Below are 27,928 nucleotides of genomic sequence, written 5' to 3' on the forward strand. Positions count from 1 at the left end.
AGAAATAGAAAAGAACCTATGTGAAATATTGGGGGTGGTCTCCCACTAATTTAATGTAATTTCATGTAGGTTCTTTTCTATTTCTCTAAGTGTCAGCTAGTCTGAGAAATAAAGGGAAAGAGTACAAAAGAGAGAAATTTTAAAGCTGGGCATCACGGAACGTGCCAACATGTGATGTCTCCCCTGGATACCCAGCTTTAAAATTTCTCTCTTTTGTACTCTTTCCCTTTATTTCTCAGACTGGCCAACACTTAGGGAAATAGAAAAGAGCCTATGTGAAATTACGTTAAATTATCGGGGGTGGTTCCCCTGATACTTGAACCCCTGGGCTCAAGCGATCCTCTCGCCTCAGCTAGTGCTGAGATTACAGGCGTGAGCCATCACACCTGGCCCATTTCTTGTTGACCTCTAGGTCCTCCATGTCTAGGTTGGTGCTGTGAACATCGGAGATGCTCTACACACACTTGTGCAGTGAAAGCCAGGGTACTGGATAGTTCAAGCTGCTTCATCTCTCTGACCTCAGTTTTCTTATCTCTAAAATGGACACATCTCTAAATGGCTGTTTTTAAAATTGGACAAAAGAACAGAAGTGAAAAGCTCTGTAAAGTATTTTGCAAATAAAAGGTGTAAGCACTCAGGTTTAATCGCTTTTTCTTGAGGCCTTGAATCAGCCGGAGACATCCCAAGGGCTGTGACCTGGTTGTGCCCACAAGGTCCTGCTGGATCACATTCCCCTGCCAGCTTCCTCTGTTTCCCTGCCTTGGGAGCTCTTGTAGGGCATGCACTCAGGAGCTGAACCCTGGGCCTTCCAGACTCTCCTACCACCTTGCTACTCAAAGTGTGGTCCATGGGCTGGCAGCATCCACATCACCTGGCAGCTTGTTTGAAATGTAAAATTCCTGAGCCCCAGCCCAGACTCACTGAGTCTGAAACTCTGGAGGTGAGGCTTAGTGATCTGTCATAACAAATTCCCCAGGGGATTCTGATGCACCTAAGTTCAAGCACTGCAGCATTAGAATACCAAAACCCTCTTTTCTCTCCAAAATGAACGTAGGAGGTGCTTTCATCTAAACGGAGTAAATGTTTCTTCTTTGTTCTTTAGGCTTGAATGTTTCTGACTTTAGTTGCCAGAATTAGCTTATTGTTGGCCTAGGGAAGAGGAAGCACCACCCTACATGTATATACACCCACCACTCGTAAACCATAGCCTGATGACGCTCAGTGAATTTCCAAGACGACTGGTCGTGTTTTCATGGGGGCTTCATTTGCCATTTTGGGGGGAGCCTGGGGGCTTGTGCTTTTATGAATGGATTTTATCTTCCTGTGGGCGGATTTTGTGTGGACCGTGGAGAACCTGAAGTAAATTCGGAAACAGGAACGGCCCTGGTTAGGTGCCTTGGGGACCATTCGGGGACACGAGCTGCTGTGGATTTCCTCGTATGTAAGCCTGGCAAAACATTTGGCCCCACAGGTGTGAGCTTGCAATTCAGGAACAGGAGGGCTGGCAAGAGGAGGGTGACTAGGGCTGAATTCTGATTCACTGGACTGTGGGCAGAGTTTTGGGATCACGGGCTTCAGCTGTTCCTTCTCCCCTTTTTCTCACCACCAAAACATACCAATGAAAACAAACAAACAAACAAACTCCAAACCTACCGTTGTGTATTGCTGGTGGAAATGTAAGATGGTGCAGCCACTATGGAAAACGGTAGGGCGGTTCCTCAAAAAATTAAAAATAGAACTAACATATGATCCAGCAGTTCCAATTCTGAGTATGTAACCAAAAGAACTGAAAGTGGGAACTTGAACAGATCTTTGTACACTCATGTTCATAGCAGCTTTATTCACAATAGTCAAAAGGTAAAAATCCCAATGTCCATCAGTGCATGGATAAACCAAATGTGGGCTGTGCATACCATGGACTATTATTCAGCCTTAAAAAGGCAGGAAATTCTGACATGTGCTACAACATGGATGAGTCTTGAAGACATTAGACTAAGTCAAATAAGCCAGACACAAAAGGACAAATACTGTCTGATTCCATTTATATGAGGTATCTAGAATAGTCAAGTTCATAGAGACAGAAATGGTGCTTGCTAGGGCCTGGGGAGTTATTTAATGGGTACAGAGTTTTAATTTTGCAAGATGAAAAGAGTTCTGGAGATGGAGGGTGGTGATGGTTGCACAACAGTGTCGATATACTTAATGCCACTTGAAAGTGGCTAAAATGGGCTGGGTGTGGTGGCTCATGCCTCTAATCCCAGCACCTTGGGAGGCCCAGGTGAGTGGATCACCTGAGGTGGGGAGTTCGAGGCCAGCCTGACCAACATGGAGAAACCCCGTCTCTACTAAAAATACAAAATTAGCCGGGCATGGTGGCGCATGCCTGTAATCCCAACTACTCAGGAGGCTGAGGCAGGAGAATCGCTTGAGCTTGGGAGGTGGAGGTTGCGGTGAGCCGAGATTTTGCCATTGCACTCTAGCCTGAGTAACAAGAGTGAAACTCCATCTAAAAAAAAAAAAAGTGGCTAAAATGGTAAATGTTATTTTATGTGTGTTTTACCACAATGAAAAAAAGAAGCAACTCCCTCCACCACCATCACTGGTCTAGGCCAGTGCCCTGAAGAGGACGGAAGAGGTGAGTCAGAGACTGGGAGTCCCTGTTTTCTGGGAACTGAGAGGTTGGGAGCTGAGTCTCAGGCAGATACTATACGTGGCAGGGATGTGGAGCAAGGAGACCTGGATTCTAGCAGCAACGCTTCCTTCCTCAGGCTGGCTTCAGGCAAGTCACTTGCCCTTTAGAACCATAGTTTCCTCACCTGGAAGATGGGAAGTGTCGTTCACCTATTCATCCAAGAAGTTTTTTTTTGTTTTTGAGACAGAGTCTTGCTCTGTTACCCAGGCTGGGGTGCAGTGGCATGATCTCAGCTCACTGCAACCTCTGCCTCCCAGGTTCAAGTGACTCTCATGCCTCAGCCTCCTGAGTAGCTGGGACTACAGGTGCCCGCCATAACACCTGGCTAATTTTTGAATTTTTAGTAGAGACGGGGTGTCATCATGTTGGCCAGGCTGGCCTCGAACTCCTGACCTCAGGTGATCCACCTGCCTCTTTCTCCCAGAGTGCTGGGATTAAAGGTGTGAGCCACTGGGCCGAACCAAAACAGTGTATTCTATCTTGCTCAAACTTATTCATATATCTGGAATCTTCTTTGTTAAATTCTCATAAGAACTTCTTTTTTTTGAGATGGAGTCTCACTCTGTCGCCCAGGCTGGAGTGCAGTGGTGCGATCTCGGCTTACTGCAAGCTCTGCCTCCCAGGTTCAAGTGATTATTGTGCCTTAGCCTCCTGAGTAGCTGGGATTACAGCAGCCTGCCAGCATGCCTGGCTAATTTTCAGTAGAGACAGAGTTTTGCCATGTTGGCCAGGCTGGTCTCAAACTCCTGACCTTAACTGATCTGCTCACTTCAGCCTCCCAAAATGCTGGGATTATGGGTGTGAGCCACTGCACCCAGCCAATAAATAGGAACTTTTCACTCATTCCAGTAAGATTATAATCTCCTACTCCTCCTCTTTGCTTCTGGAAAAACAATGCCCTGTGTTTGCATACCCATCATTTGATGTGGCCCTGATACTGCCCTCCAAGGGCAGGTGTTTTTGTCTCCATTTGACAGGTGAGGAAACCTAGGCTGAGACAAGGTAAGTGACTTGCAGTCTGTACGTGGCTGGCCCTGGCCTGGCGCTCATGTCCTGGGGCCTTGGTCCAGAGCTTTCCCGGAGCTCCATGGAGGAGAGGAGAGGTAGCTCTTGCTGAATGAACACCCAGGAGTCCAGGCTGTGCTTGCGGGAAACTGGGTTTTTGTTTCTTGCCAGAATGCAGTAAAATGTGGACAAGGTTGGGCCTCTTCTGATCCTATCTGGAGAGGTCCCCATGAGGGGCAGTGGCCTCAGTGTAAATGGACCCAAGTAGTACATTCCTGTGAGCAAGTAGGACAAATGTGAATGCCGCCTATTGCTGTGGATGAAGGTGGCCGGTGCTGTCACGTGTGGGTTAGAACTGATCTTTGCTCCAAGTCTCCCTGGGAGAGCAGGCTCAGGGTGGGCATATGCTCATAAGAACCTCTAGCCTTACTTGCTACACCAAGGGAGCAGGAAAATGTATAAAGGATGGGGAATAAATAGGCATAGCCAGGGAATGAGGAGGGGAGACGTAAGCTACCCTGCAGCATCTTGGTATGTGACCCATTCGGATATATTCTTTTTTTTTTTTTTCTATTGAGACAGAGTCTCCTCCTGTCACTCAGGCTGGAGTAGAGTGGCACGATCTTGGGTCACTGCAACCTCTGCCTCCCAGGTTCAAGTGAATCTCCTGCCTCAGCCTCCCGAGTAGCTGGGATTACAGGTGCATGCCACCATCCCCAGCTAATTTTTGTATTTTTAGTAGAGAGAAGATTTTGCCATGTTGGCCAGGCTGGTCTCGAACTCCTCACGTGATCTGCCCACCTTGGCCTCCCAAAGTGCTGGGAATACAGGTGTGAGCCACCTCGCCTGGGGCTCCCATTCAGATCTATTCTTCTTGTTTGTTTATTTATTTATTTATTATTTATTTATTTATTTATTTATTTATTTATTTATTTATTTATTTTATTTATAGAGACAAGGGCTTGCCATGTTGCCCAGGCTGGTCTTGAACTCTTGAGCTCGAGAGATCCCCGCCTCCCAAAGTGCTGGGCTTACAGGTGTAAGCCATCATGTCCAGCCGTTCAGATATTCTAGTTGAACTGGAGTTGGTGGGCTAGTACACCTTCTAAATTAAATGAGTAAAGGATTTAGAACGGTGCCTGACACACAGTAGCTGCTACATACATGTTAGCTACTATTATAAGCCTTTCCTGCCTCTGACTTTCAGGGTCTTGCCCACCACCAGCGATGCCCAGCCCTTGGTAGAGCTTGAACCACCTTCTATAAACAGGATGGCGGTGGAGAGACAGGCCCAGTCCTTGAGCCCATGAGGAGTGTGGCCCCTTCAGGCCCAAAGATGGGGAACATCACTGCAGACAACTCCTCCATGAGCTGTACCATCGACCATACCATCCACCAGACGCTAGCCCCAGTGGTCTATGTTACGGTGCTGGTGGTGGGCTTCCCGGCCAACTGCCTGTCCCTCTACTTCGGCTACCTGCAGATCAAGGCCCGGAATGAGCTGGGCGTGTACCTGTGCAACCTGACGGTGGCCGACCTCTTCTACATCTGCTCGCTGCCCTTCTGGCTGCAGTACGTGCTGCAGCACGACAACTGGTCTCACGGCGACCTGTCCTGCCAGGTGTGCGGCATCCTCCTCTACGAGAACATCTACATCAGCGTTGGCTTCCTTTGCTGCATCTCCGTGGACCGCTACCTGGCTGTGGCCCATCCCTTCCGCTTCCACCAGTTCCGGACCCTGAAGGCGGCCGTCGGCGTCAGCGTGGTCATCTGGGCCAAGGAGCTGCTGACCAGCATCTACTTCCTGATGCATGAGGAGGTCATCGAGGACGAGAACCAGCACCGCGTGTGCTTTGAGCACTACCCCATCCAGGCATGGCAGCGCGCCATCAACTACTACCGCTTCCTGGTGGGCTTCCTCTTCCCCATCTGCCTGCTGCTGGCATCCTACCAGGGCATCCTGCGCGCCGTGCGCCGGAGCCACGGCACCCAGAAGAGCCGCAAGGACCAGATCCAGCGGCTGGTGCTCAGCACCGTGGTCATCTTCCTGGCCTGCTTCCTGCCCTACCACGTGCTGCTGCTCGTGCGCAGCGTCTGGGAAGCCAGCTGCGACTTCGCCAAGGGCGTCTTCAACGCCTACCACTTCTCCCTCCTGCTCACCAGCTTCAACTGCGTCGCCGACCCTGTGCTCTACTGCTTCGTCAGCGAGACCACCCACCGGGACCTGGCCCGCCTCCGTGGGGCCTGCCTGTCCTTCCTCACCTGCTCCAGGACTGGCCGGGCCCGGGAGGCCTACCCGCTGGGTGCCCCCGAGGCCTCCGGGAAAAGCGGGGCCCAGGGTGAGGAGCCCGAGCTGTTGACCAAGCTCCACCCGGCCTTCCAGACCCCTAACTCGCCAGGGGCGGGCGGGTCCCCCACGGGCAGGTTGGCCTAGCCTGGGTCTCCCCGCGGGTGGGGCCACGTGAGGCCTGAGCCCTCAGTCCACGGGCCTCAGGGCCGGCTGCCTCCTGCTTCCCCCAGCACCGATGCCGCTTTCTGCGAAGGCAGCGAGGCCCCTGTGACTCCAGAAGCCTGCTCTCGCTTGCTGAGCCCGGTGGGACCGCCGAGGGCGAGAATAAGCCCCCGTTGGCTCATGGTGTCCTCTGCCGCGGCTGTGATGTGGCCAGGCTGGGGCTGCTGGTGGGGGGAAGACAGTGAACTGCGCTCCCTGGCCTGCTTCCTGCAGAGTTTGTGCATGGGGAGTGTGAGGACATGGAGGGTGGGAGGCTGGGCATTCACCTGCCAGGGCCTTCCAGTGCCACCGTTGTCAGACAATGCCTGTCCAAATGTCCCAGTGGGATCAGCACTGGAGCCTGCCCACAACAGGGTGGGAAGGGAAGACTGGAGGGGGAAGGAAGGCAGGAGGGGGAAGGAAGGCAGGAGGGGGAAGGAAGGGAAGAGGGGGAAGAAAAGAAAGAGGGGGAAGGAAAGGAGAGAGGGAGAAGGAAAGGAGGAAGGGGAGAAGGAAGGGAGGAGGAGAAAAGGAAGGTAGGGGGTGTTGGGTTGGGGGAATTGAGGGAGTTATAGGCAGAGGAGGACCCTAGCTCCAGCCACAAGAACTGGGAGAGCCGCCTGCTGCTCCAGAAGACCTGCCCACCTCCACAGAAATGCTAGCCCTTCAGACCTTCTGGTCAGTGGACTGGGACCGGCTCTGACTAGGGATGCCCTCCAAGGCCTGGGACTCGAGTTCTTCAGAACGAAGAGGCTACCTGGGCTTCCTCCAAGAAGGGGCGAGGGCCTAGGAGCAGAAGTTGGCATCAGTAAACATTTCTGGAATCTACCAAAGGAGGCCCAGGCAGAACCCCTTCCTCAGTCTCCCTTCCCCTCAGCCTCAAAAAGGTTGATCTTTGTGCTGTGTCTCTCAGCCCTTTCATTAGGGATGCCCAGAGGCAACAGCCCAGGCTGGAGGTGCCCCAGGGAAGGGTGCTCACAGTGGTCCCAGGGCTACACTTGGCTTTGACTGCGCAGCCCCTGCTCAGATCCTTGTGGAGGGTGTCCGATGACTTGGGGAGGTTCTCTTCCCCTTCCTAGAGGAGGAAGTGACCAAATTTGAAGGTGGCAGAAATGACCACATAGCCAAGAAGAGCCCATGCAACTCAGTCCAGGATCTTACTGGGTCAATGACATTGGTGGAAGCCTCCATGCCTCCTCATTCCACAGCACTTCCTCCTATGCTGACCTTAAACACCGGCTTCCCACTGATACAGACTAGGATGAGCTGAGGGCAGTCTCATTCACTATCAAGAGTTGTATTTTTGTATTGTCCTCTCTTTTTGCCAAGTCTACATGTGTTGACTGTGCAATGGATTTATGTAGCCAACTTCAGTGTGCAAATAAAGTGAAGTAACTGGACACCTTGGGAGTATGCTGCAGTCCTTATGGGGTAGGGAGTCTTCAACACCAGGGGGTCTAGAGGGCCCTTGAAGAACCAAAGGAGTCAGGAAAGGGCAGAGGTTGATCTTCTCAGGGCAAACTCAAGCAGAGCTATTAGGGGATTTGCACTTGATTACCCAGCAAATGGTCAAGAAGGACACAGCCCTCGAGTGAAGTAGAGCCTTTTCTCCCTCCACTTGAGATTCATAAAGTGCCACCCAGCTCTTCAGTGTGGTGTTGCAAATTCGCTCTGTGGTTTAACTTGGCCAACTCCCTTTTGAGGACAGAGCCCAGTCATGTGGTTTGAAGAGTATCACCCACTCTGTCCTTGGCCTCATGACCCCTTGTACCTGCTGGGTAGCTGCTCCCCACAGTGAGGGAGGGCTCCATCAGACCACCCCGTCCGCACTAGAGAAGATACCCAAAGCAGAAGGGCCTGTTGCATTCATCTCTGTGGGGCTGCCCTTGGTGATGGGGCTTTGTTTGGAGAAGCCCACATTTGCTGACCCACCTCTTTAGGCTGGAGCATCTTCTCAACAGTGGCATATGCCATGTTTATCACTGAGGATTAACTGCATCATATTAAAATGTAAATTTGATCTTGGTCACTTAATCCCTCTCTGGGTCAGGCTCCTAGAGTCCTGGAGTGTTCCAGAAGAGTATATCCTTCTTCTAAACAGACTAAGTAAGGACAATATTGGGGATTATGACTCCTTTCTCTCCTGAGAGGATGGGTGGAAGAAAAAGTCCATCTGGTTTGGAAGGTGACAGAAGCCATTGGGATTTACTTCTTATTCACCAGAGTTGTTTAGTCAGATGAGGGCTCATCTTCCTGTTTACACACAGGGCTCATCTTCCTGTTACACACACTGGTCTGTGGGTTGGCCAGACAAGAGTGGGAGAAATTTTCAGCATGAAATACATCCCCATCTGCTGCGTTCCTCTGGCTGGTCCAACCAAAAGAGAGCCAAACTCTGACCCTCTTGGCTCATTGCTTTTCTGAAAAAGCCACTTCTTGTAGCTGGTGATCCTGAAGCCTCCATCCCTGGAATTCATCTGGCAAGACAGTGGTCTCTGATGATACTATGATTTGAATGTCCCCTCCAAAACTCATGTAAAATTTCATTGCCATTGTAACTATGCAAAGAGGTGGGAGCTTTAAGAGGTATTAGGTCATGGGTTAATGCTGTTATGGTGGGAGAGAGTTTGTTATTGGGGGAGTTCAGCCCCCTTTTTTTCTCTCTTCAGAACTTGCTTGCCTTTCTGCTTTCTGCCAGGAGATGACCACTGCCAGATGCTGGCACCATGCTCTTGGACTTCCCAGTCTCTAGAACCATAAGCCAAAGAAATGTCTGTTCTTTATAAATAACCTAGTCCATGGTATTCTCTTGTAGCCATAGAAAATGGACTAAGACAGATGGCGTTAATCCTGAGGTTATAATGGTGCCCAGTGCTCTGGGGGAAATGTTGGGATTTCAATCCCATTTGCTTTAATTCAACAGCTTTCAGAAGAATACTGCTAAATTACACATTAGATATTAGTGCTGGCATATACCAGAGAGGTCATAATATTCAGTTCCCTCTCCATGAAGTCTCCCCTCTGCATTCCCCAAAAATGACAGTCCAGTCTGTCTACAAACACCACCAATGACAACTCACTACTACCCAAGATGACTAATTTCAGGGTTGGGCAGAAAACTTCATGCAAAGTCCAATGAGAGGCTGCTTTCTGGCAAGTCTTTCCCAAGGTGATGGCAGTGATTCAGGATCCTCCCATCACCAGAGTCCATCATCTTGGGATCTTCCCTTTTCACCCACATAGGTAAGGGGATGCAGCAAAAAGAGAATCACACAGGGGTTTTCGGCCAAGTGTGGAAATGGCGGATATCCCTGCTACTTACATTCCATTGGTCAGATCCCAGTCATGTGGCCTCAACCTAACTGCAAGGGATGCTGGGAAAGGTAGTTTTCCTATGGATGCAAGAAAGAGAGGCAGAATTGGTGAGCATCTGGCCAGTCTCTGACAGGCAGCTCTTCAAGCCACCTCAACTTAACAGGTTTTTTGTTTTGTTTTGAGACAGAGCCTTGCTCTGTCACCCAGGTTGGAGTGCAGAGGCACAGTCTTGGCTCATTGCAACCTCTGCTTCTCAAGTTCAACCAATTCTCCTGCCTCAGCCTCCCAAGTAGCTGGGATTACAGGTGTGTGCCACCACAGCCAGCTAATTTTTGTATTTTTAGTAGAGAAGAGGGTTTCACCATGTTGGCCAGGCTGGTCTCAAACTCCTGGCCTCAAGTGATCCAACTGCCTTGGCCTCCCCGGGATTACAGGCGTAAGCCACCACATCCAGCCCTAAACTTAAGAAGTTTTAGGTGCCCACCCCTCTGTACCTTCATCTAAACAAAATCCACTTCTTCAAATGTGACGCCTGGAATGTGAAGTGAGACCAAGTCTGTCTGACCTGCCCCATGGAGAACAGGCCCATTTTCCTCTCTGTTTCTTTACTCCTGGTGAGAAATCTTATTGCTGACACACATTGAGTTTATGTGAATTGCTGGTAAGCCACATCCTCTCCACCCTGCCTAGAAGCAGTGGTTTTTTTAATCTAAGAGTTAGACCTCATTGTGCAGCCAGTGGAAGCCACATGGAGTGGGCAGGATGTAGCAGAATGCAGTGGGCTGGACCAAGTCGGGGCTGGTGGTCAGCAGAGCCCGTGCAATGAGGGGCAAGGAACAACCTCAGAGGAATGCCTTTCCCTGCTGAGTGATGGAGGGGCCAGAGGACCTCCAGGGGACTAAGGAGCCCTGACCTGCTTAGCTGGCTCACTTGTCTTTGATCCACCTCCTGCAGGGTCTGTGTGGCTCATTCTTCCCTCAAGGTGCCAAGGTCTCCAGCCTGCCCTTGTTATCCATGGAGCATCCTATGCACCGTTCACCAGGATTACCTCCCCTCAGTGTTCTTGGAAATGCCCAGCGATGCTCCTATGTCCCACAAATCCATTCTGGTGGGCACCAGGCCCGTATCTCACCTTAAGCCATCCCATCATTCCCTGCATGTCATCTCCTATCCCCCTGTAACCAGCTTCTCCAGGCGGCAGCCACACTCACCATGGCCACCCCATGGATACGGTGCTTCCTCAAAGCACAGTCAAGGCTAGGACAAAAGAGCAAAGCTGAGCAAAACTTTACTAAAGGTATGAGCAGGAATCCTACAGTGGAATGGACAAGCATCAAAACTGGATCCTGGAACGCAGAGCTCCTGTGGTCCTTGGGCTGGGCCCTGCTAAGGGGTCTTCTCCCTTGCACCCGAGCCCCTGATGTGGGACCACAGGCCTGCCTCTCCCTGTAGCGGGGTCAGGGGTTTGGATGTGTCACTGAGTCTAGGACCCTTATTCTCAGCTTTCTCTGGGCTCAACCTGGTGTCAGCCTCTTCCCAAACAACTGAAATCCTCTCCCCATGAATTTCTGCCCACAGTAAAGATAACCCATTACATGGGTATGCCTCAGACTCCTCCATGCCAGAAGAGAATCCTGCTGTTACTACTGCAAAACCAAAGGCCCGTTTGTGTCTTCCCCCAAAACATGAGTCAGAAGCGTGCTGGCAGCTCTACCAGAGTGAGGGCTTCTCTCTTCTAGCCATCAAGATTGCAGAAACGTCGGGGTACACTCTCAATCAGAGGCCCTCGCTACATGGAACTCTGCAGTCCCAAATCAGGGACAAAAATCCTAATTGGAGGACAGGTGGCCAGGGAGGCTGCAGAGCTGCGGTGGCTTAACTGAGCCGTGAGATGCCGCAGATCCCCATTCGGCTGAGTTCTCAGGATGTCAGAGGTGTCAGCCCTGCTGCCGCACCAGCACAAGCACAGCCCCTGCCGATGAGAACTCCCCTAGAATGACAAAGGGAGACCTGGAGACCAGCGACTTCTGCCCAGGGCTGCATCATGCCCCTGCATAGGGAGAACTGAAGTCAGTCCCAGAACCACTGTGCTATATCCTCATGCTTAACTGCTGTGTGTACAATGCGGGGTTCATTTCTACCCTCTGTGTTCTATTCTCACAACTGTTGCTCCTTAAAGAATGAAACTAGACCTGTTTAAGGAAATGAATGAAAACTAAGCAGGTTCAACAAGCATTTGGGGCCATGGTTGTGAAGCTGGACCCCCCTGATCCGGGTGAGTCGGCCGTCACTCAGCAGTGCAACCAGCACAGGATATTGTAAGAGTGTAATGGGACATGGTCAGTGACTCAGTTTCTAATGTTGTTGGGCACTGTGCAGTGGGAGCTTGTGAAAGAGATAAGGGCAAGTGACTGGAGTTGTTCAGGAGGACTCTGAGCCGCCTGAGCACTGGACGGGCATGACCCACCCACAGGGTGAGGCTGCCCTCCTATGCAAGGGTCCGGGCTCAGGGGGTGCAGGGGAGCAGACAGACAGGAGGTGGAATAGTGTTAGGGGTGAGGTGAGGGGCAGCAATGGTGATAAATGTTAGGCTCTTCAAAGGACCTTTTGCCTTAGTAAACAAAATGCTGTTGTTTTGCCTTAGTAAATAAAATGCTGTTCTTTTGCCATAGTAAACAAAATGCTGTTTGGAAAAAAAAGCATTTCAAAGGTATAAATATTTTGGTGGTGGTAGGAGTAAATCTTCTGTAAAACCCAAGAACTTTGTAAATATATATTCCACATTTGTACATTTTATCATTTTCTTTTTTTCCTTTTTTGAGACAAGGTCTTGCTCTGTCACCCATACTGGAGTGCAATGGTGTGATCACAGCTCACGGCAGCCTCGAACTCCCAGGCTCCAGTGATCCTCCCACCTTAGCCCCATGAGTAGCTGGGACTACCGGCGCATACCACCATGCCTGGCAAATTTTAAAAACTTTTTTTGTAGAGATGGGATTTCACTATGTTGTCCAAGCTGGTCTCAAACTTCTGGGCTCAAGGGATCCTCCCGCCTTGGCTTCCCAAAGTGCTGAGATCACAGGTGTAAGCCACCATCACGGCTGCTTGACTATGCCCTAATTATAATAGTACCCCCTCATCCGCATGGAATCCCAGTGGATAGTACTGAACTCGACTGCTGTCAGTTGGAACACGTTTCTGTTCACATCTTCCACCCATACATGTAATGCCTTTTCCATCTTAACTAATCACTTACCACACATTGTGGCCAGAACTTTTGCAGCTTGAGGTTTGACAACAAAACTAGCACATATTTCTTTTTCCTTTTCAATTCTTTTTTTTCTTTTTTGTTTTGAGACAGAGACTCACTCTGTCACCCAGGCTGGAGTGCAGTGGTGCAATCTCGGCTTACTGCAACCTCCATCTCCCAGTTTCAAGCGATTCTCCCACCTCAGTCTCCCAAGTAGCTGGATTATAGATGCCCACCACCACGCCCGGCTAATTTTTTCTATTTTTGGTAGAGATGCGGTTTTGCCATGTTGTCCAGGCCAGTCTCAAACTCCTGAGCTCAACTGATCTGCCCGCCTCAGCCTCCCAAAGTGCTGGGATTACAGACATGAGCCACTGCACCCGGCCTTTTTTTTTTTTCAGACAGAGTCTTACTCTGTCACCCAGGCTGGAGTGCAGTGGCACGATCTTGGCTTAGTGCAACCTCCACCTCCGGGTTTCAAGTGATTCTCCCGCCTCAGTGTCTCGAGTAGCTGGGATTACAGATGCCCACCACCACACCCGGCTAATTTTTTCTATTTTTGGTAGAGACGGGGTTTTACCATGTTGCCCAGGGCAGTCTTAAACTCCTGAGCTCAAGTGATCTGCCCGCCTCGGCCTCCCAAAGTGCTGGGAATACTTATAGGCGTGAGCCACCATGCCCGGCCTCCTTCTCAATTTCATGGATAGAAAATTCATTCTTACCATAGATCTTAGTACCCTCAATATATGAACTTGTTCTTTATTAAGTCAAGAACTTTCACCTTTTCGGGTAAATCTATATACAGTATGCTTACCTAGTCCTCCATGCCCATGCAGCAATGTGGAGAGAAAGGGAATTCCTAACTTCCGAGGGAACACCTATCAAACATCAGGAAGCCATTAGGAGATTATTATTGGTTGTACAGAAACCTAAAGAGGTGGCAGTCTTACACTGCCAGGGTCACCAGAAAGAAAAGGAAAGGGAAATAGAAAGGAACCGCCAAGCCGATATTGAAGCCAAAAGAGCCACAAGGCAGGACCCTCCATTAGAAATGCTTATAGAAGGACCCCTAGTATAGGGTAATCCCCTGCGGGAAACCAAGCCCCAGTACTCAGAAGAAGAAATAGAATGGGGAACCTCACAAGGACATAGTTTCCCCCCCCTCAGGATGGCTAGCCACTGAAGAAGGAAAAATACTTATGCCTGCAGCTAACCAATGGAAATTACTTAAAACCCTTCACCATATCTTTCTCTTAGGCATTAATAGCACCCATCAGACGGCCAAATTATTATTTACTAGACCAGGCCTTTTCAAAACTATCAAGCAGATAGTCAAGGCCTGTGAAGTGTGCCAAAGAAATAATCCCCTGCACTGCAGGCCATACATTTCAATCCCTGTATCTTTAACCTCCTTGTTAAGTTTGTCTCTTCCAGAATCAAAGCTGTAAAACTACAAATCATTCTTCAAATGGAGCCCCAGATGCAGTTCATGACTAAGATCTACCATGGACCCCTGGACCGGCCTGCTAGCCCATGCTCCGATGTTGATGACATCGAAGGCACCCCTCCTGAGGAAATCTCAACTGCACAATCCCTACTGCGCCCCAATTCAGCAGGAAGCAGTTAGAGTGGTCGTTGGCCAACCTCCCCAACAGCACTTGGGTTTTCCTGTTGAGAGGGGGGACTGAGAGACAGGACTAGCTGGATTTCCTAGACCAACTAAGAATTCCTAAGCCTAGCTGGGAAGGTGACCACGTCCACCTTTAAACACGGGGCTTGCAACTCAGCTCACACCCGACCAATCAGACAGCTCACTAAAATGCTAATTAGGCAAAAACAGGAGGTAAAGAAATAGCCAATCATCTGAGAGCACAGCAGGAGGGACAATGATTGGGATATAAACCCAGGCATTTGAGCCAGCAACGGCTACCCTCTTTGGGTCCCCTCCCTTTGTATGGGAGCTCTGTTTTCACTCTGTTAAATCTTGCAACTGCAAAAACAAACAAACAAACAAAAACTTTCACCTTTTCACTTAAAAGAAGACCTTTATGGCCTCTCTTTGGCATATCCAAATTGCCAGCATCCCTGCTTTTGCACTTTAGGACATTACTAAGTCAAATAAGAGGGACTTGAATATAAGCACTGCAATACCATGACAAGTCGATCTGATCACCTGCTGAGTGAGTAGCAGGCGGGTGGTGTAGACAGCACGGGTACCCTGGACAAAGGGAGGATTCATGTCCCAGGTAGGATGGAGCAGGATGGTGTGAGATTTCATCACGATGTTCAGAACAGTACACAATTGAAAACTTAGGAGTTGTTTATTTCTGAAATTTTTCACTTAGTATTTTCGGTCTGCACTTGGCCATGAGTAACTGAAACCATGAGTAACAGAAACCACGGATGAGGGAGGATGACTGGAGTCTGGAGTATCCTATCCTACATGGCCTGGGAATGTTTGTTCTCATGCTCTGCCTGGCAGTTAATTGTTCACAAGTGTCCCGATAAGTAACTGTCGAAGATTCTCACAGGAGACCACGTGGGTTGCCTGAAGAAGCCAGTGTGAAGGAGGGTTGAAATCAATGCCTTTAGAGTCTTAGGAATAAAAGTTAAAAAGCCGCAGAGAAATGTTGTCCTTTGTCCACGGCACCTGCACTAACCCCTCCCAGAAAGTGGGTATGCAGTTTCCCAGGCCAGGCGAGTGTTCGTTACTCACCGAAGACCAGTGTTTACTAGCAGGATTGTCGCCACAAACAGCTGCATTCTCCCCAGATGCAGACCTGCCCATTGGTAGGGACTCTGCTCACACGGAACGTGGATGGTTACACCTGCGCTGTGGTGATGTCCACCAGCTTCTGGATCATCTCGGCGTGGGTGTTGTGGAAGGGCAGCCCATCCACCTCCATGCCCATGATGCCCGAGACGCCACTCCGGACTTTGTGCTGCACCAAGATGCCCAGCATTTTTTCTTCCTGGAAAAAAATGGGACAGAAGTAGAAGGAGTGAAGGGGGAGGAAAAAGAAATTTCTTTTATACACATTTATAAGTGAGAAGGATCCTTTGCCTTGACATACTTGCTTTTTAAAAAAGTAAAATTTTGGTTTAAAATACTAATAGCATTGGAAAAGTCATGAAAAATAACGGTGTCCTCCATCACAGCTCATTGGCCCCCAAATCTACTCCCCAGAAACAATCACAGGAGTAGTTTGGGCTGCTTCTTTTGGTAGTTACTGTTATGTAAGTAAATAATATGCTTCAATGGAAACATAGTTTCTTAGTTTGATTGTCCGTTTTTAGAGATGGGGTCTTGCTATGTTGCCCAGACTGGTATTGAACTCCTGGCCTCAAGTGATTCTTCTGTCTCAACCTCCTGACTAGCTGGGACTATAGGTGCACATCACTGTGCCTGGCCATCCTGCATTTCCTTAACGAACACTGAAGATTCACTCCTCCTGCAGGTGCAGTGCAGGCTACTTCCTGCCAATCAGTTCCTCCCAGCCCTGGATTATCTGCCAATAGTCTTTGTGCCAAAGGCCCCCATTTCTCCTGAGACCTCTGTTAGCCTAATGTGGGGCATGTGCCAAATCCTGCTGCTGTTGCCTTCCAGGGTGACTGTGGGAGTGGGAGCATCTAGGTATAGTGGAGCCACAGAGAATACAAACCCCCATCCTGAAGCCGCAGCCCAGGGCCTAGCAGGCAGAGTGGTTTGGGGATCAGACAGATCTGACTTGAGTCTTTCCTGGTAGGAATTTTAACTGTTCTGTGCCTCAGTGTGCTTATCTGTAAAATGGGGAGGGTGATGATAAAAGTACTCATCATGCCTCTTTTAGAGGGTTGTTCTGAGGATTAAGTACAAAGCAAAGCACTTAGCAGGGTCCTTGGCACACAACAGGTGTTCACAAAATGAGGTTGATTTTATTGGCAGGGCTAGGTCTTCTAGCCTTTAGCCTAGAGCTTTCTCCCTTTGCTCTCCTGCTGGTTAAAAAAAAAAAAGTGGTTTGATCCTCCTCCATCCCCGCTCCTTCCAAAAATAAAATCCCAAAGAACCACTTGCCTAAGCCACTAATGTGTCTGTCCCTAGTGAACAGCTCAGGTTCCCCTAAGGACAGTGAGTCTTAAATGAAGGCATAAAGCAACTCAAACACATCCTTCCCTCTTCTTCTTCTTCCTCCTCCTCCTCTTCCTTCTCCCTGTCTTCTTCCTCCTCCACAAACAAAGGCAGGAGGTGAGAGGAGGGGACCTGAGGAATCTAGAATAGGACATTAGGGCAGCTATAAGAAGGCTCTCTCCCTGCTCAGGCATTTGCTCATTCATCCCACCATTGAGCAAAGGTTTATTGAACACCTGCTATGTATGTGTCAGGCCCTGAACCAGGGATACAGTGGTGAATGTGACATGGTTCCTGAACCCCATGGGGTTCACAGTCTAGATGAGTAATCAGGTAGTCATAGTACAGGATGTCACAGCACAGAGCAGGGGCACCCAACCCAGCTTATTGGCATGGCTCAGGGAACATTTTCTGGAGGAGGGGTGTTATGGACTCAATATGTACCCTCAAATTTTGTATGTTGAACCTAATCCTCAATTGTTGGAATTTGAAAGTGGGGTCTTTGGGAGGTAATAAGATTGAGATGAGGTCACGAGAGTGAGGCCTCATGATGTGATAAGTGCTCTTATAAGAAAAAGAGAAACCAGAGCTCTCGCTCTCTCCACCATACGTGGACTCAGCAAGAAAGCGGCCATCTGTAAGCCAGGAAGAGAGTCCCCACCAGTGAATCAAAACCACTGGCACCTTGATGTTGGACTTCCCAACCTCTAGAACTGTGATAACTAAATTTCTATTGTTCAAGCCACCTAGTCTATAGTTGTTTTTTTTTTTTAAATAGCAGCTTGAGCTACGACAAGGGGCAACTAGGATCAGAGGTGATGAAAGAATAAAAATGAGCCAGCTGAGAGCCCTGGAGGGTCACTCACTGGTAACTTTTTCTAAATAATAGAGAAAGCATTGGCAAATGTTAACTGCAAACTGTCTCTTCACAGCTGGCCTGAGAGCCTGCATTTCTGTTCTGCCCTGGGGGCCAAGAAGGATGTTCCTCTGTGGGAGGGAGGCCCTAAATCATTTCCACTTTCACATGTGTCCTTTGTCCAACAGCTCCTTCTCAGGAGCTACCCACCCAGAATGGCATTTCCCGCCCTTTGTTTGGGCTTCTTCCTCTCGCTTCTCTTCTCCACTGGTCATATCCTCTCTTTATGGGGGAATGTTTCTGGGACTCCTGGGGCCATTTCCTCATAGCACAGTGTTTCCCTCACCATTCTCATCCTTCTGGGCCCCAGGAAGGGCTGTGGGTTCCTCAGGGTGCACGCGATCAGCCAACAGGTTTGGAGCCGACTGGAACCCAGCCTCCAAGAGACACAGGGACCAGCTGGGCCAACAGCTATTCCCTGCAAATTTCCAAGAATCACGGAATGACCATGCCATCTTCTAAGAGGCAGAGGTGGTAACAGTGGTGGAGGAGAATCACCGGGGAGCAGCTGGAGGGCAGGGCGCCTGAAGGCCACTGCACCAGTCCAGGCTGAGACAACAGGGCAGGAGAGGAGGAATGGAGGACCCAAGTGAGGGAGAGTAGACAGGGCTTGGATGGGGACAGAGGCCCCAGGATGGCTAAGTGTATGGATGCTGAGTGTGTAGAGGCTGAGCGTATGGGTGCTTGCTATTAAGTCACACTGGGAGCATGGTGGGCGGATATTTATGGGAGGTGATGATGCCACTCAAAGTGGGGTGCCTTCTGGGAAGTTGGAACTGTTTTGTGTCTTAATCTTGGTGGTGGTTGCAAGGGTGTATACTTATGTAAAAATTCATCCAACTGTACACTTAAGGTGTACACACTATTGTATGTTAATTATACTTTAACAAAAATAAGTTATAAAGAATAGTAGGGTGAATGAAAGTGCTGAAAGAGAATGGGAGCCCAGAATGAGGCCCCAGGCTGTTCCTGCCTCTCTGCATCACCCATCCATCAAAGCATTCATCCTTCCATCTGCTCACCCATCTATCCATCCATTCATGCATGCATCCATCTATGCATCCACATATTATCCATCCATCCCTCCATCCACCCACCTACCCAACCATCTATCCATCATCCATCCATTCATGCATCCATCCATCTATTATCCATGCATCCCTCCATCCACCCATACATCCATCATCCATCCATCCATGCATCCATCCATTATCTATCAATCCCTCCATCCACCCATCCATCCATCCATCCATGCATCCATCATCTCTCCACTCCATCTGAGTGCCTTCCCTGGGTCAGGCTCTGAAGTAGGGACAAATAAGTCATCATTTGTTCCTCCAAGAGCTCTCACTCTTTGGCCCCTCACTCCCTACCTACCACTGGGCATGTGAATAACAGGGTCCTCTTCTGTTTCCCCAACCCACCTGGCTGCTATGCCCTGGGCTGATGGAATATTGCACATCCATGCTCACCATGGGTGCTCAGTACCTGCCCTGGAGCAGAGATGGAGCACAGAGGGGCTGGGAGCCTGGCCAGAGCCCTCAGGCAGCTCCCTCCAGCCTCCACTTCAAGGCAGTGATGCAAAACAGGCCCAGCTGCTGTGTTCCTCTTCCCCAAGTACTGGGTTGAGGTGGGGGAAGTCCAGGAAATCTTTCCTGGTGTTTGTTTATACCACGAGCCCCACGTCTCCTTAGCCTCTTTCCTGCCCAGGCATCAGCTTCCTGGCATTGGCTCGCCCCTCCCAGGGAGTGCCTCTTCTTTGTGATCTCTTGTAAAGGACTGGCATGAAATGGGCTGGGATGTGAGGCAAGGCACTCCCTTGGCCCTGGGCTCTGGCACAGGCAATGACGAGGCAGGCAGGAACGTGGTGCTGAGGCTTCCCGTGGAGCAAGATGGGGCTGGTATAATCATGGTCTCATCTTGCAATAGGCAGGGGAGAGCTGGCTGCCTGGACCGGGCTGGGGAGTGTGGCAGCGGGAGAAATGGCTCCATCTGCCTCCCAGCCACACGGGGAAAGACAGACAGTCCCACATGACACCACATGGCATCTGGAGGCCCCAACTCTGTCTTGGCCTTCATCTCCTTCTGCTCTGGCTGTGGGAGCTCTCCTTGGCATAGGCCACCTGCTGCCACCATCAAGCCTGGCTCAGGGACACCCTGACACCTGCCCCAGCCTGACTGAAAGTAAAGAAAGGACCTTGTCATGCTAAGAAGGATGATGATGATGATGATGATGGTTGGCATTCATTGAACACTTGCTATTAATCCATGCCAGACACTATGCCAGGTGCTTTACACAAAGGGACTCATTTCATCTTCCAATCACCCAAAAAGTAGATCTGTTATGACCCTACTCGAGGAAACTGAGGAATGCTGAGGTTGGAGACTTGCTCAAGGCTGAAGTGGGTGGAGCCAGGACTTGAACCAGGCAGCCGGCCAGGGCCTGTGCCCTTCCTAACCACCCACTTCACTCACCCAAGGCAGGCCGGACGTTTTCACAAAGGACTTGGTCCTAGGAAACAGAGAAGTCCACAAACTACAGAATTACAGAGAAGAGAGTGGCCCTAACCCAGACCAGCATCCAGGCAGAGCCGGCCTGGCTGGCTGCTGTCTGAGGCCTCCATCAGGCTGAGGGGAAGATGGCCCCATGAGGGGGCTTCCTGAGGCCTCATCCTTGGAGGCCTTCAGTCCCTCCCAGGGACCCACCCCCTGCCCAGAGCTCTGTCACCCTGCCGGACTGCAGCACCTTGGCCCCCAAGCTGAGAAAGACCAAGTTCTCCAGTGCTTTAGCTCCAAGCCCTCCTTATCAGACCTTGCAGGTACCCCTGTAAAATGTCATCAACTGGCTCTTGGCCCTTGATGACGTCTGAGGAATGCTTGCCCTCAAGTACAACCCAAGGGCCTCTCCCTCACTTTAAGGTGCCCCTGGGCCAAGGGCCAGAATGGGCAGGGTGTGCCCGGGTAGTGGTGTCCACCTTATCTGGCCTCCTTGGCATAGTGCCCGCTTCTACCACACTCACAGTGAGATCCTTAAGAACCCCTGTCCCCAAATGCAATTCACTGAGCAGAGCTGTGGGACGTTTCTCTGCCCCAACCAATCAAGCTTTGCCACTAGCTCAGGCCACAGCTCTGCCCAGCATCTCTGGATGACTCAAGGACCTCCATGTAGTGACCCGCAGAACTCTAGTGTGACGATTCTAGTTATTTCCTCTGCACACGGTACAGTTTCATGTCCCTGTACCTTTGCTTATGTGGGTTCTGCGGCCTAGAAGGCCTTTTCCACCCTTCCTTACCTGGCTACTTATATCCTACTCACTCCTCAAGACAGCTCAGTGCCAGTGCCACCTCCTCCAGACAGCCTTTGCTGAACTCACTGAGCTAAGCACTGTTTTCTGTGCTCCCACAGAAGCTTTTTTAAATTTTTTTTTTTTTTGAGACACAGTCTCACTCTGTCACCCAGGCTGGAATGCAGTGGCATCATCATGGCTCACTGCAACCTCCGCCTCCCGAGTTCAAGCAATTCTCATGTTTCAGCCTCTCGAATAGCTGGGACTACAGGCGCCCGCCACCACGCCTGGCTAATTTTTGTATTTTCAGTAGAGATGGGGTTTCACCATATTGGCCAGGCTGGTCTCGAACTCCTGGCCTCAAGTGATCTGCCCACCTCAGCATCCCAAAGTTCTGGGAATACAGGTGAGAGCCACCACGCCCGGCCTCCCACCAAAGCTTACTGTGCATATTCCATCTTGGCTCCTGAAATTGTCTGTCATGTGTAGTCTCCCCAGTGGACCCTGAGTCCCCCACCCAGGGACACTCCTCATTGTCCCCTAGAGCAAGCCTGGGCCTGGCCCAAGGGAGGGGCTCGACAAACATGTGTTTGTACTTTTGCTTTTAAAAAATCCCCATTTTAGGCCAGGCGCGGTGGCTCACGCCTGTATACCCAGCACTTTGGGAGGCTGAGGCAGGCGGATCACTTGAAGTCAGGAGTTCAAGACCAGCCTGGCCAACATGGTGAAACCCTGTCACCACTAAAAATGCAAAAATTAGCCAGGTGTGGTGGTGCGCACCTGTAATCCCAGCTACTTGGGAGGCTGAAGCAGGAGAATCGCTCAAACCTGGGAGGCAGAGGTTGCAGTGAGCCGAGATTGCTCCACTGCACTCCAGCCTGGGCGACAGAGTGAAACTCCATCTCAAAAAAAAAAAAAAAAATCCCCATTTTATGTTCTTTATAAGAGTGGTACATTATTAATTGATTTATGAAGGACTGGGTAGAAATGCAGAAGGAAAAGTTTCCATCTGTGTGTTGGGCTGTGTGGATTTGTTTGGCTGGGTTCATTCTTTTGTGTCTGAGTGAATCAGGAATCATGTGTGAAGCAGCCCTTGCGTGTTTTTTTCCAGTTCAGATCCAGGAAGTATAAAGCAAGCACAAAAGGCCCTCTGGGCCCCTCTAGGGCAGACCATTTCCCTCTGAAAATGTCACCACAGCTGCCTGAGCTCCCCCTCCCCCATCCCTCTTCCCTGGCACTACCAGGAACGGGGACACTTCTCAGTGGTATTGGGAAAAGCCCAGAGAATGGAGTCACAGAGACCTAGACTCGGATCCCAGCTCTGCCTCTCAGCTGGGTGGCCTCAGGCAAGCCACCAATTTCTCAGAGCCCCAGCTCCCTCATCTGTAAAATGAGAATGACACCACCAATCCAGGCAGGTGCTGGAGAAAAACAGAGGCCAGGGGCAGGAAGGAGAAAGACACAGAGAAACAGAGAGGGAGAGACAGACAGAAGGAAAAAAGGGAAGAGACAGGATGCAAGACAACAGAAAAGAAAGACAGAAAAGAGGCCGGGCGTGGTGGCTCACACCTGGAATCCCAGCACTTTGGGAGGCTGAGGCAGGTGGATCACCTGAGGTCAGGAGTTCAAGACCAGCCTCGCCAACTTAGTGAAATCCTGTCTCTACTAAAAATACAAAAAAAATTAGCTGGGCATGGTGGCAGGCACCTGTAATCCCAGCTACTCGAGAGGCTAAGGCAGGAGAGTTGCTTGAACTTGGCGGGGTGGAGGTTGCACTGAGCCGAGATCGTGCCACTGTACTCCAGCCTGGGTAACAAAAGCGAAACTCTGTCTCAAAAAAAAAAAAAAAAAAGAAAGAAAAAGAAAAAAGGCAGCAATGCAGACGTCTGGTTGCAGACGTTGGGAGGCTATTGGGCCTGCCCACTGGCAGGGGACTTGTAGCAACCGCTCACCCAATCTCGGGCTCTTCTGCAGGCTCAATGCTCAGGAACCTCCTGCCTCTTGGATTTGCCTTCCCATCTCCCCAGACTTTCCATGCCCTCTTCCACAACCTTCGATACCCACCTCTAATCCCTCAGGCTGCTGTCTGCTCACAGATGAAGTCACATCTGACCCAGGATTCAGATGTAAAGTCAGAGCTTTGGCCCTGTTTTCCCAAGGTCCAAATTACCTGGGAAGATTCCCCAAGTAGGTGTCCCGTTAAGGACTGAGGCATTGTGAATGTCCCACAAGTGTGGTCCACCAAGTTCTCCTCCAGGAGGGGCAGGTCCCATGTCCTTAAGGAGCCCCAGAGGAGGCGGGTGAGAGCCTGGAATTGGTGTTGGGGGCGGAGCTTGCTCTAAGAGGGCCATGGAAATTGAGGCCCAAGGAAGGAAGGGCCAGTCCCGCCGCCACCTCGCTGCTCAGGCTTGGGCGCCTGGGCGCTGGCCACCTCTCTTTTGCATTTTCCCCATATGCATGTGTGAGTTCACATAAGTTAGACGGGCACACGTTGATGCCCTTCCTCTTCACTGGGCTACAGAACGTACCTAGAACTGCAAACAACACTTCAGAGCATAGGCTCTGCAGTCAGAGGAGCTCAGACAAAAGCCACCTGCTGCTGCCTCTCAGGGAGAGTCCTCAGGGAGAAAGTCACAGTGTCCTTGGGTCCAGCTAATATGATCTGTCCCTTCCCAGGGATTCTTTTTTTTTTTTTTTTTGAGACAGGGTTTCCCTCTGTCTCCAAGGCTGGAGTGCAGTGAAGTGAACATAGTTCACTGCAGCCTTGGATTCCTGGGCTCAAGTGATCCTCCCACTTCAGCCTCCCAGGTAGCTGGGACCACAGGTGCATGCCACCAGGCCCAGCTAATTTTTAAATTTTTTTTCTAGAGACGAGGTCTCATCATGTTGTTCAGGCTGGTCTCGAACTTCTGGGCTCAGGTCATCCTCCTGCCTTGGCCTCCCAAAGTGCTGAGATTACAGGCATGAGTCACCGCACCCAGCTGGACCGGGGATTCTTAATGGCCCCAGACTACTTGAAGAATCTGATGAAACCACAGAGTCTTGCCCAGAAAAACACATATACAGGAACAATTGTGCAAACAGCTTCAGGGACTCATGGACCTCCTCCTTGTGGGCCCTGGGGTCTGAAGCCCTCTTCTACTTTTGTCTCACCCACTACCTCCTGCTCTCCACCTCAAGAGCTGTCTCCCCAAAACCATCACTAAGCCTGTCTTCATCTCCCAAGCCCCTGCTCCCCACATTCCTCCCGCTGGGATTCCTCTCCTTCTACCTGGTTTATTCCTTGCAGCCTCCAGCCCACAGGATTCTCTTCCCACCTTGTCTGTCCCGCTTAGCACTTTCCCTAGTATGGCTGATTGACTCACTATGGAGGTTTTAGTGGCCTCGCTGGGTGGTGAATTCCTTGGAGGGGGCTGACAGGACACCTACCCACCACTACCAGTATGAAGTACCCACCATGGGTGAGGCATTCAGTTTCTCCAACAACAATGCTGACTGCCCCCATTTTACAGATGAAGAAAATGAGGCTCAGAGAAGCTAAGCAACTCACCTAAAGTCAAACTAGAAGGAAAATGGTCACTTGGATCAGGCCTGCCACACGATTCAGGACCGCGAGTAGCTTAAAGGGCACACAATCCAGGAGACCTTTGCTTCAAGGCTGGCTCTGCCTCTGGCTTTTGAGGGGCAGCAGGGTGCCAGCCCTCGGCTTATGGCTTGGGACCTCAGGCCTGCTGCTCATCCAGGGTAGAAGCTGCTTCCAGGCGAGCGGCTGGCTGGGGTTTGTTACCTTAATGACCGATGGGAGGGCCTGCGTCCAGGCCTGATCTCCAGGCGCCCTGGAGGGTCCCACTGCTTTCTTCAGGTACTGACTGTGGACGGCACATGAGTACAGGATGTAGAGCGCGCAGGCCAGGGCATAGCCTCCCCAGTTAGAAACACCTAGAACAGCAAAACAAGATTCCATCATGGTTGGAAAAGTCATGTGTCTGTCAGCCTGCCTCTAGGAAGCAGAACTATCTGCAGGACTGGTCCACAGTCCCGTAGCACAAGCTCCTGGAGTCCTTACAACAAGCTTGTGAGGTGTAAGTACTATTATTATCTCCATTTGAAAACTGGGAAATAGACAGAGATGCCACTAAGCCCAGCTAATATTTTAAAATTTTTTTGTAGAGACAAGTTCTTGCTACATTGCCCAGGCTGGTCTCAAACTCCTAGCGTCAAACGGTCCTCCTACCTTGGTCTCCCAAAGTGTTAGGGTTATAGGTATGAGCCACTGCACCCAGCCTTCTCCTTCTCTTAACATTGTCGTTTGCAGGGCAGAAGTTTGAAACTTTAGTGAAAGTCCAGCTTATCAACTGTTTCTTTCATGGATAATGCCTTTGGTGTTGTTATCTAAAAAGTCATAAACAGCCAGATGTGGTGGCTCACGCCTGTAATCCCAGCACTTTCAGAGGCCGAGGCAGATGGCTCACTCAAGGTCAGGAGTTCGAGACCAGTGTGGCCAACATGGTGAAACCCTGTCTCTACTAAAAAAATACAAAAATTAGCCAGGCATGTTGGCGCGTGCCTGTAATCCCAGCTACTCGGGAGGCTGAGGCAGGAGAATCACTTGAACCCAGGAGATGGAGGTTGCAGTGAGCTGAGTTCATGCCACTGCACTCCAGCCTGGGCAACAAAGCAAGACACAGTCTCAATCAATCAAATTAAAATAAAAAGAAGTCATAATCATACTCATGCTCATCCAAATTTTCTCCTATGTTACCTTATAGGAGTTTCATAGTTTTGTGTTTTATGTTTAAGTCCATAATCCATTTTGAGTTTATTATTGTGAAGGATGTAAGGTCTATATGTCTAGATGGATTTTTTTCTCATGTGGATGTCCAGTAGTTCCAGTTCCAGCACCATTTGTTGAAAAGACTACCTTTGCTTCATTGCATTGCCTTTGCTCCTTTGTCAAACATTGTGTGGCCCTATTTGGGTGGGTCTACTTCTGGGCTGTCTATTCTGTTCCACTGATCTAATTATCTATTCTTTCACCAATACCACACTGCCTTGATTACTGTAGCTTTAGTAAGTCTTAAAGTCAGGTAGTGTCAGTCCTCTGATCTTCTTCTTTTTCAATATTCAGTTTGTTATTCTGTATCTTTTGCCTCTTCATATAAACTTTAGAATCAGGTTGTTGATACCCACAAAATAACTTACTGGGATTTTGACTGGGACTATATCAAATTTATCGATCAAGTTGGGAGAACTGACATCTTGACAATATCGAGTCTTCTTATCCATGAACATGGAATATCTCTCCATTGATATAGTTCTTTTTTGATACCTTTCATCAATGTTTTGTATTTTTCTTCATATTTTTAGATTTATTCCTAATTATTTCATTTTGGGGGATTAATGTAAATGGTAATGTGTTTTTAATTTTAAATTCCACTTGTTCATTGCTGACATATACAATTAAAGTATTTAACTTTGTATCTTGCAACCATGCTATAATAACTTATTAGTTCTGGGAGATTTTGTTGATTCTTTTGAGTTTTCTACACAGACAATCATACCATCTGCAAGCAAAGACAATTTTATTTATTCCTTCCCAATCTGTTTACATTATATTTCTTTTTCTTGTTTTATTGCATTAGGCAGCACTTCCAATACAATGTTGAAAATAGTGGTAAGAGGGAACATCATTGCCTTTTTCCTAATCTTAGTGGAAAAACTAGTTTCTCACCATTAATTATGATGTTAACTGTAGGTTTTTTGTAGCTGTTCTTTATCGAGTTGAGGAAGTTCCCCTCTATTTCTAGTTTGCTGAAAGTTTTTATCATGAATGGGTGTTGCTTTTGCCAAATGCTTTTTCTGTATCTATTGACATGAACATGTGATTTTTCTTCCTTAGCCTATTGACGTAATGGATTACATTACTTGATTTTTATTTTTTAATTAAAAATTTATTTTATTTTTATTTTTGAGAGACAGAGTCTCACTCTGTTGCCAAGACTGGAGTGCAGTGGTACAACCACAGCAGACTGCAGCCTCCAACTCCTAAACTCAAGCAATCCTCCTGCCTCAGCCTCCTGAGAGGCTAGGACTACAAGTGCACACCACCATGCTCAGCTAATTTTTTGCTTTTTTTGTAGAGATATGGTCTTGCTACGTTGCCTAGGCTGATCTGCCCATTTCTGATACAGGGGTGTTGAAGTCTCCAACTGTAATAGTGAATTTGTCTATTTTTCCTTGCAGTTTTATCAGTTATGCTCCCCGCCATCAACTTTTTTTGGGGCAATCTTGGCTCACTGCAACCTCTGCCTCCTTGACTCAAGTGATCCTCCCACCTCACCCTCCTGAACAGCTGGGACTACAGGCATGTGCCTGTAGAGATGGGGTTTTTGTATTTTTGTAGAGATGGGGTTTCACCATGTTGTCCAGGCTGGTCTTGAACTTCTAGGCTGAAGCAATCCACCTGCCTCAGCCTCTCAATGTGCTGGGATTACAGGCGTGCACCATTGTGCCTGGTGTGTTATGTCTTCTTTGAATATTGGCCCCTTTATCATTATGTAATCCCCCTCTTTATCCTGATAACTTTCCCTGTTCTGAAGTCTGCTATGTCTGAAATTAATGTAGCTACTTCTGCTTTCTTTTTATTAGTGTTAACATGGCATATCTTTCTCTATCTCTTTATTGCTAATCTGTTTAAATGTAAAGACACATATAGTGTCTTTATAGTTAAAGTGAATTTCTTGCAGACAATATATAGTTCAATCTTGGTTTGTTTTTTGTTTTGTTTTGTTTTTTGTTTTTTGAGATGGAGTCTCACTCTGTCACCCAGGCTGGAGTGCAGTGGCGTGATCTTGGCTCACTACA

At 49.3% G+C, this 27,928-nt stretch overlaps 2 protein-coding genes across 10 annotated transcripts in view; one reads left to right on the top strand and one right to left on the bottom strand.

The window, feature by feature from the left end:
- Positions 1-7,588, top strand: part of GPR68 (G protein-coupled receptor 68) — a 31,716-nt gene extending 24,128 nt beyond the window's left edge. For all 3 annotated transcript variants that reach the window (XM_058429748.1, XM_058429749.1, XM_032180311.2), the window contains exon 2: positions 4,905-7,588. In XM_058429748.1, coding sequence (XP_058285731.1) covers positions 5,004-6,131 — 1,128 coding nt within the window. In that variant the 5' untranslated portion in view covers positions 4,905-5,003 and the 3' untranslated portion in view covers positions 6,132-7,588. The remainder of the gene's footprint in view (positions 1-4,904) is intronic.
- A 7,467-nt stretch (positions 7,589-15,055) lies between these two features.
- The window catches only part of DGLUCY (D-glutamate cyclase), a 157,389-nt gene continuing 144,516 nt past the window's right edge, over positions 15,056-27,928 (bottom strand). For all 7 annotated transcript variants that reach the window (XM_032134610.2, XM_058429865.1, XM_032134608.2 and 4 more), the window contains 2 exons: positions 24,852-25,003; positions 15,056-15,725 (listed from right to left, as the gene is read on the bottom strand). In XM_032134610.2, coding sequence (XP_031990501.1) covers positions 15,576-15,725; positions 24,852-25,003 — 302 coding nt within the window. In that variant the 3' untranslated portion in view covers positions 15,056-15,575. The remainder of the gene's footprint in view (positions 15,726-24,851; positions 25,004-27,928) is intronic.

This window comes from Hylobates moloch, unplaced genomic scaffold (genome assembly GCF_009828535.3).
Source record: "Hylobates moloch isolate HMO894 unplaced genomic scaffold, HMol_V3 SCAFFOLD_16, whole genome shotgun sequence".
Lineage (NCBI taxonomy): Eukaryota > Metazoa > Chordata > Mammalia > Primates > Hylobatidae > Hylobates > Hylobates moloch.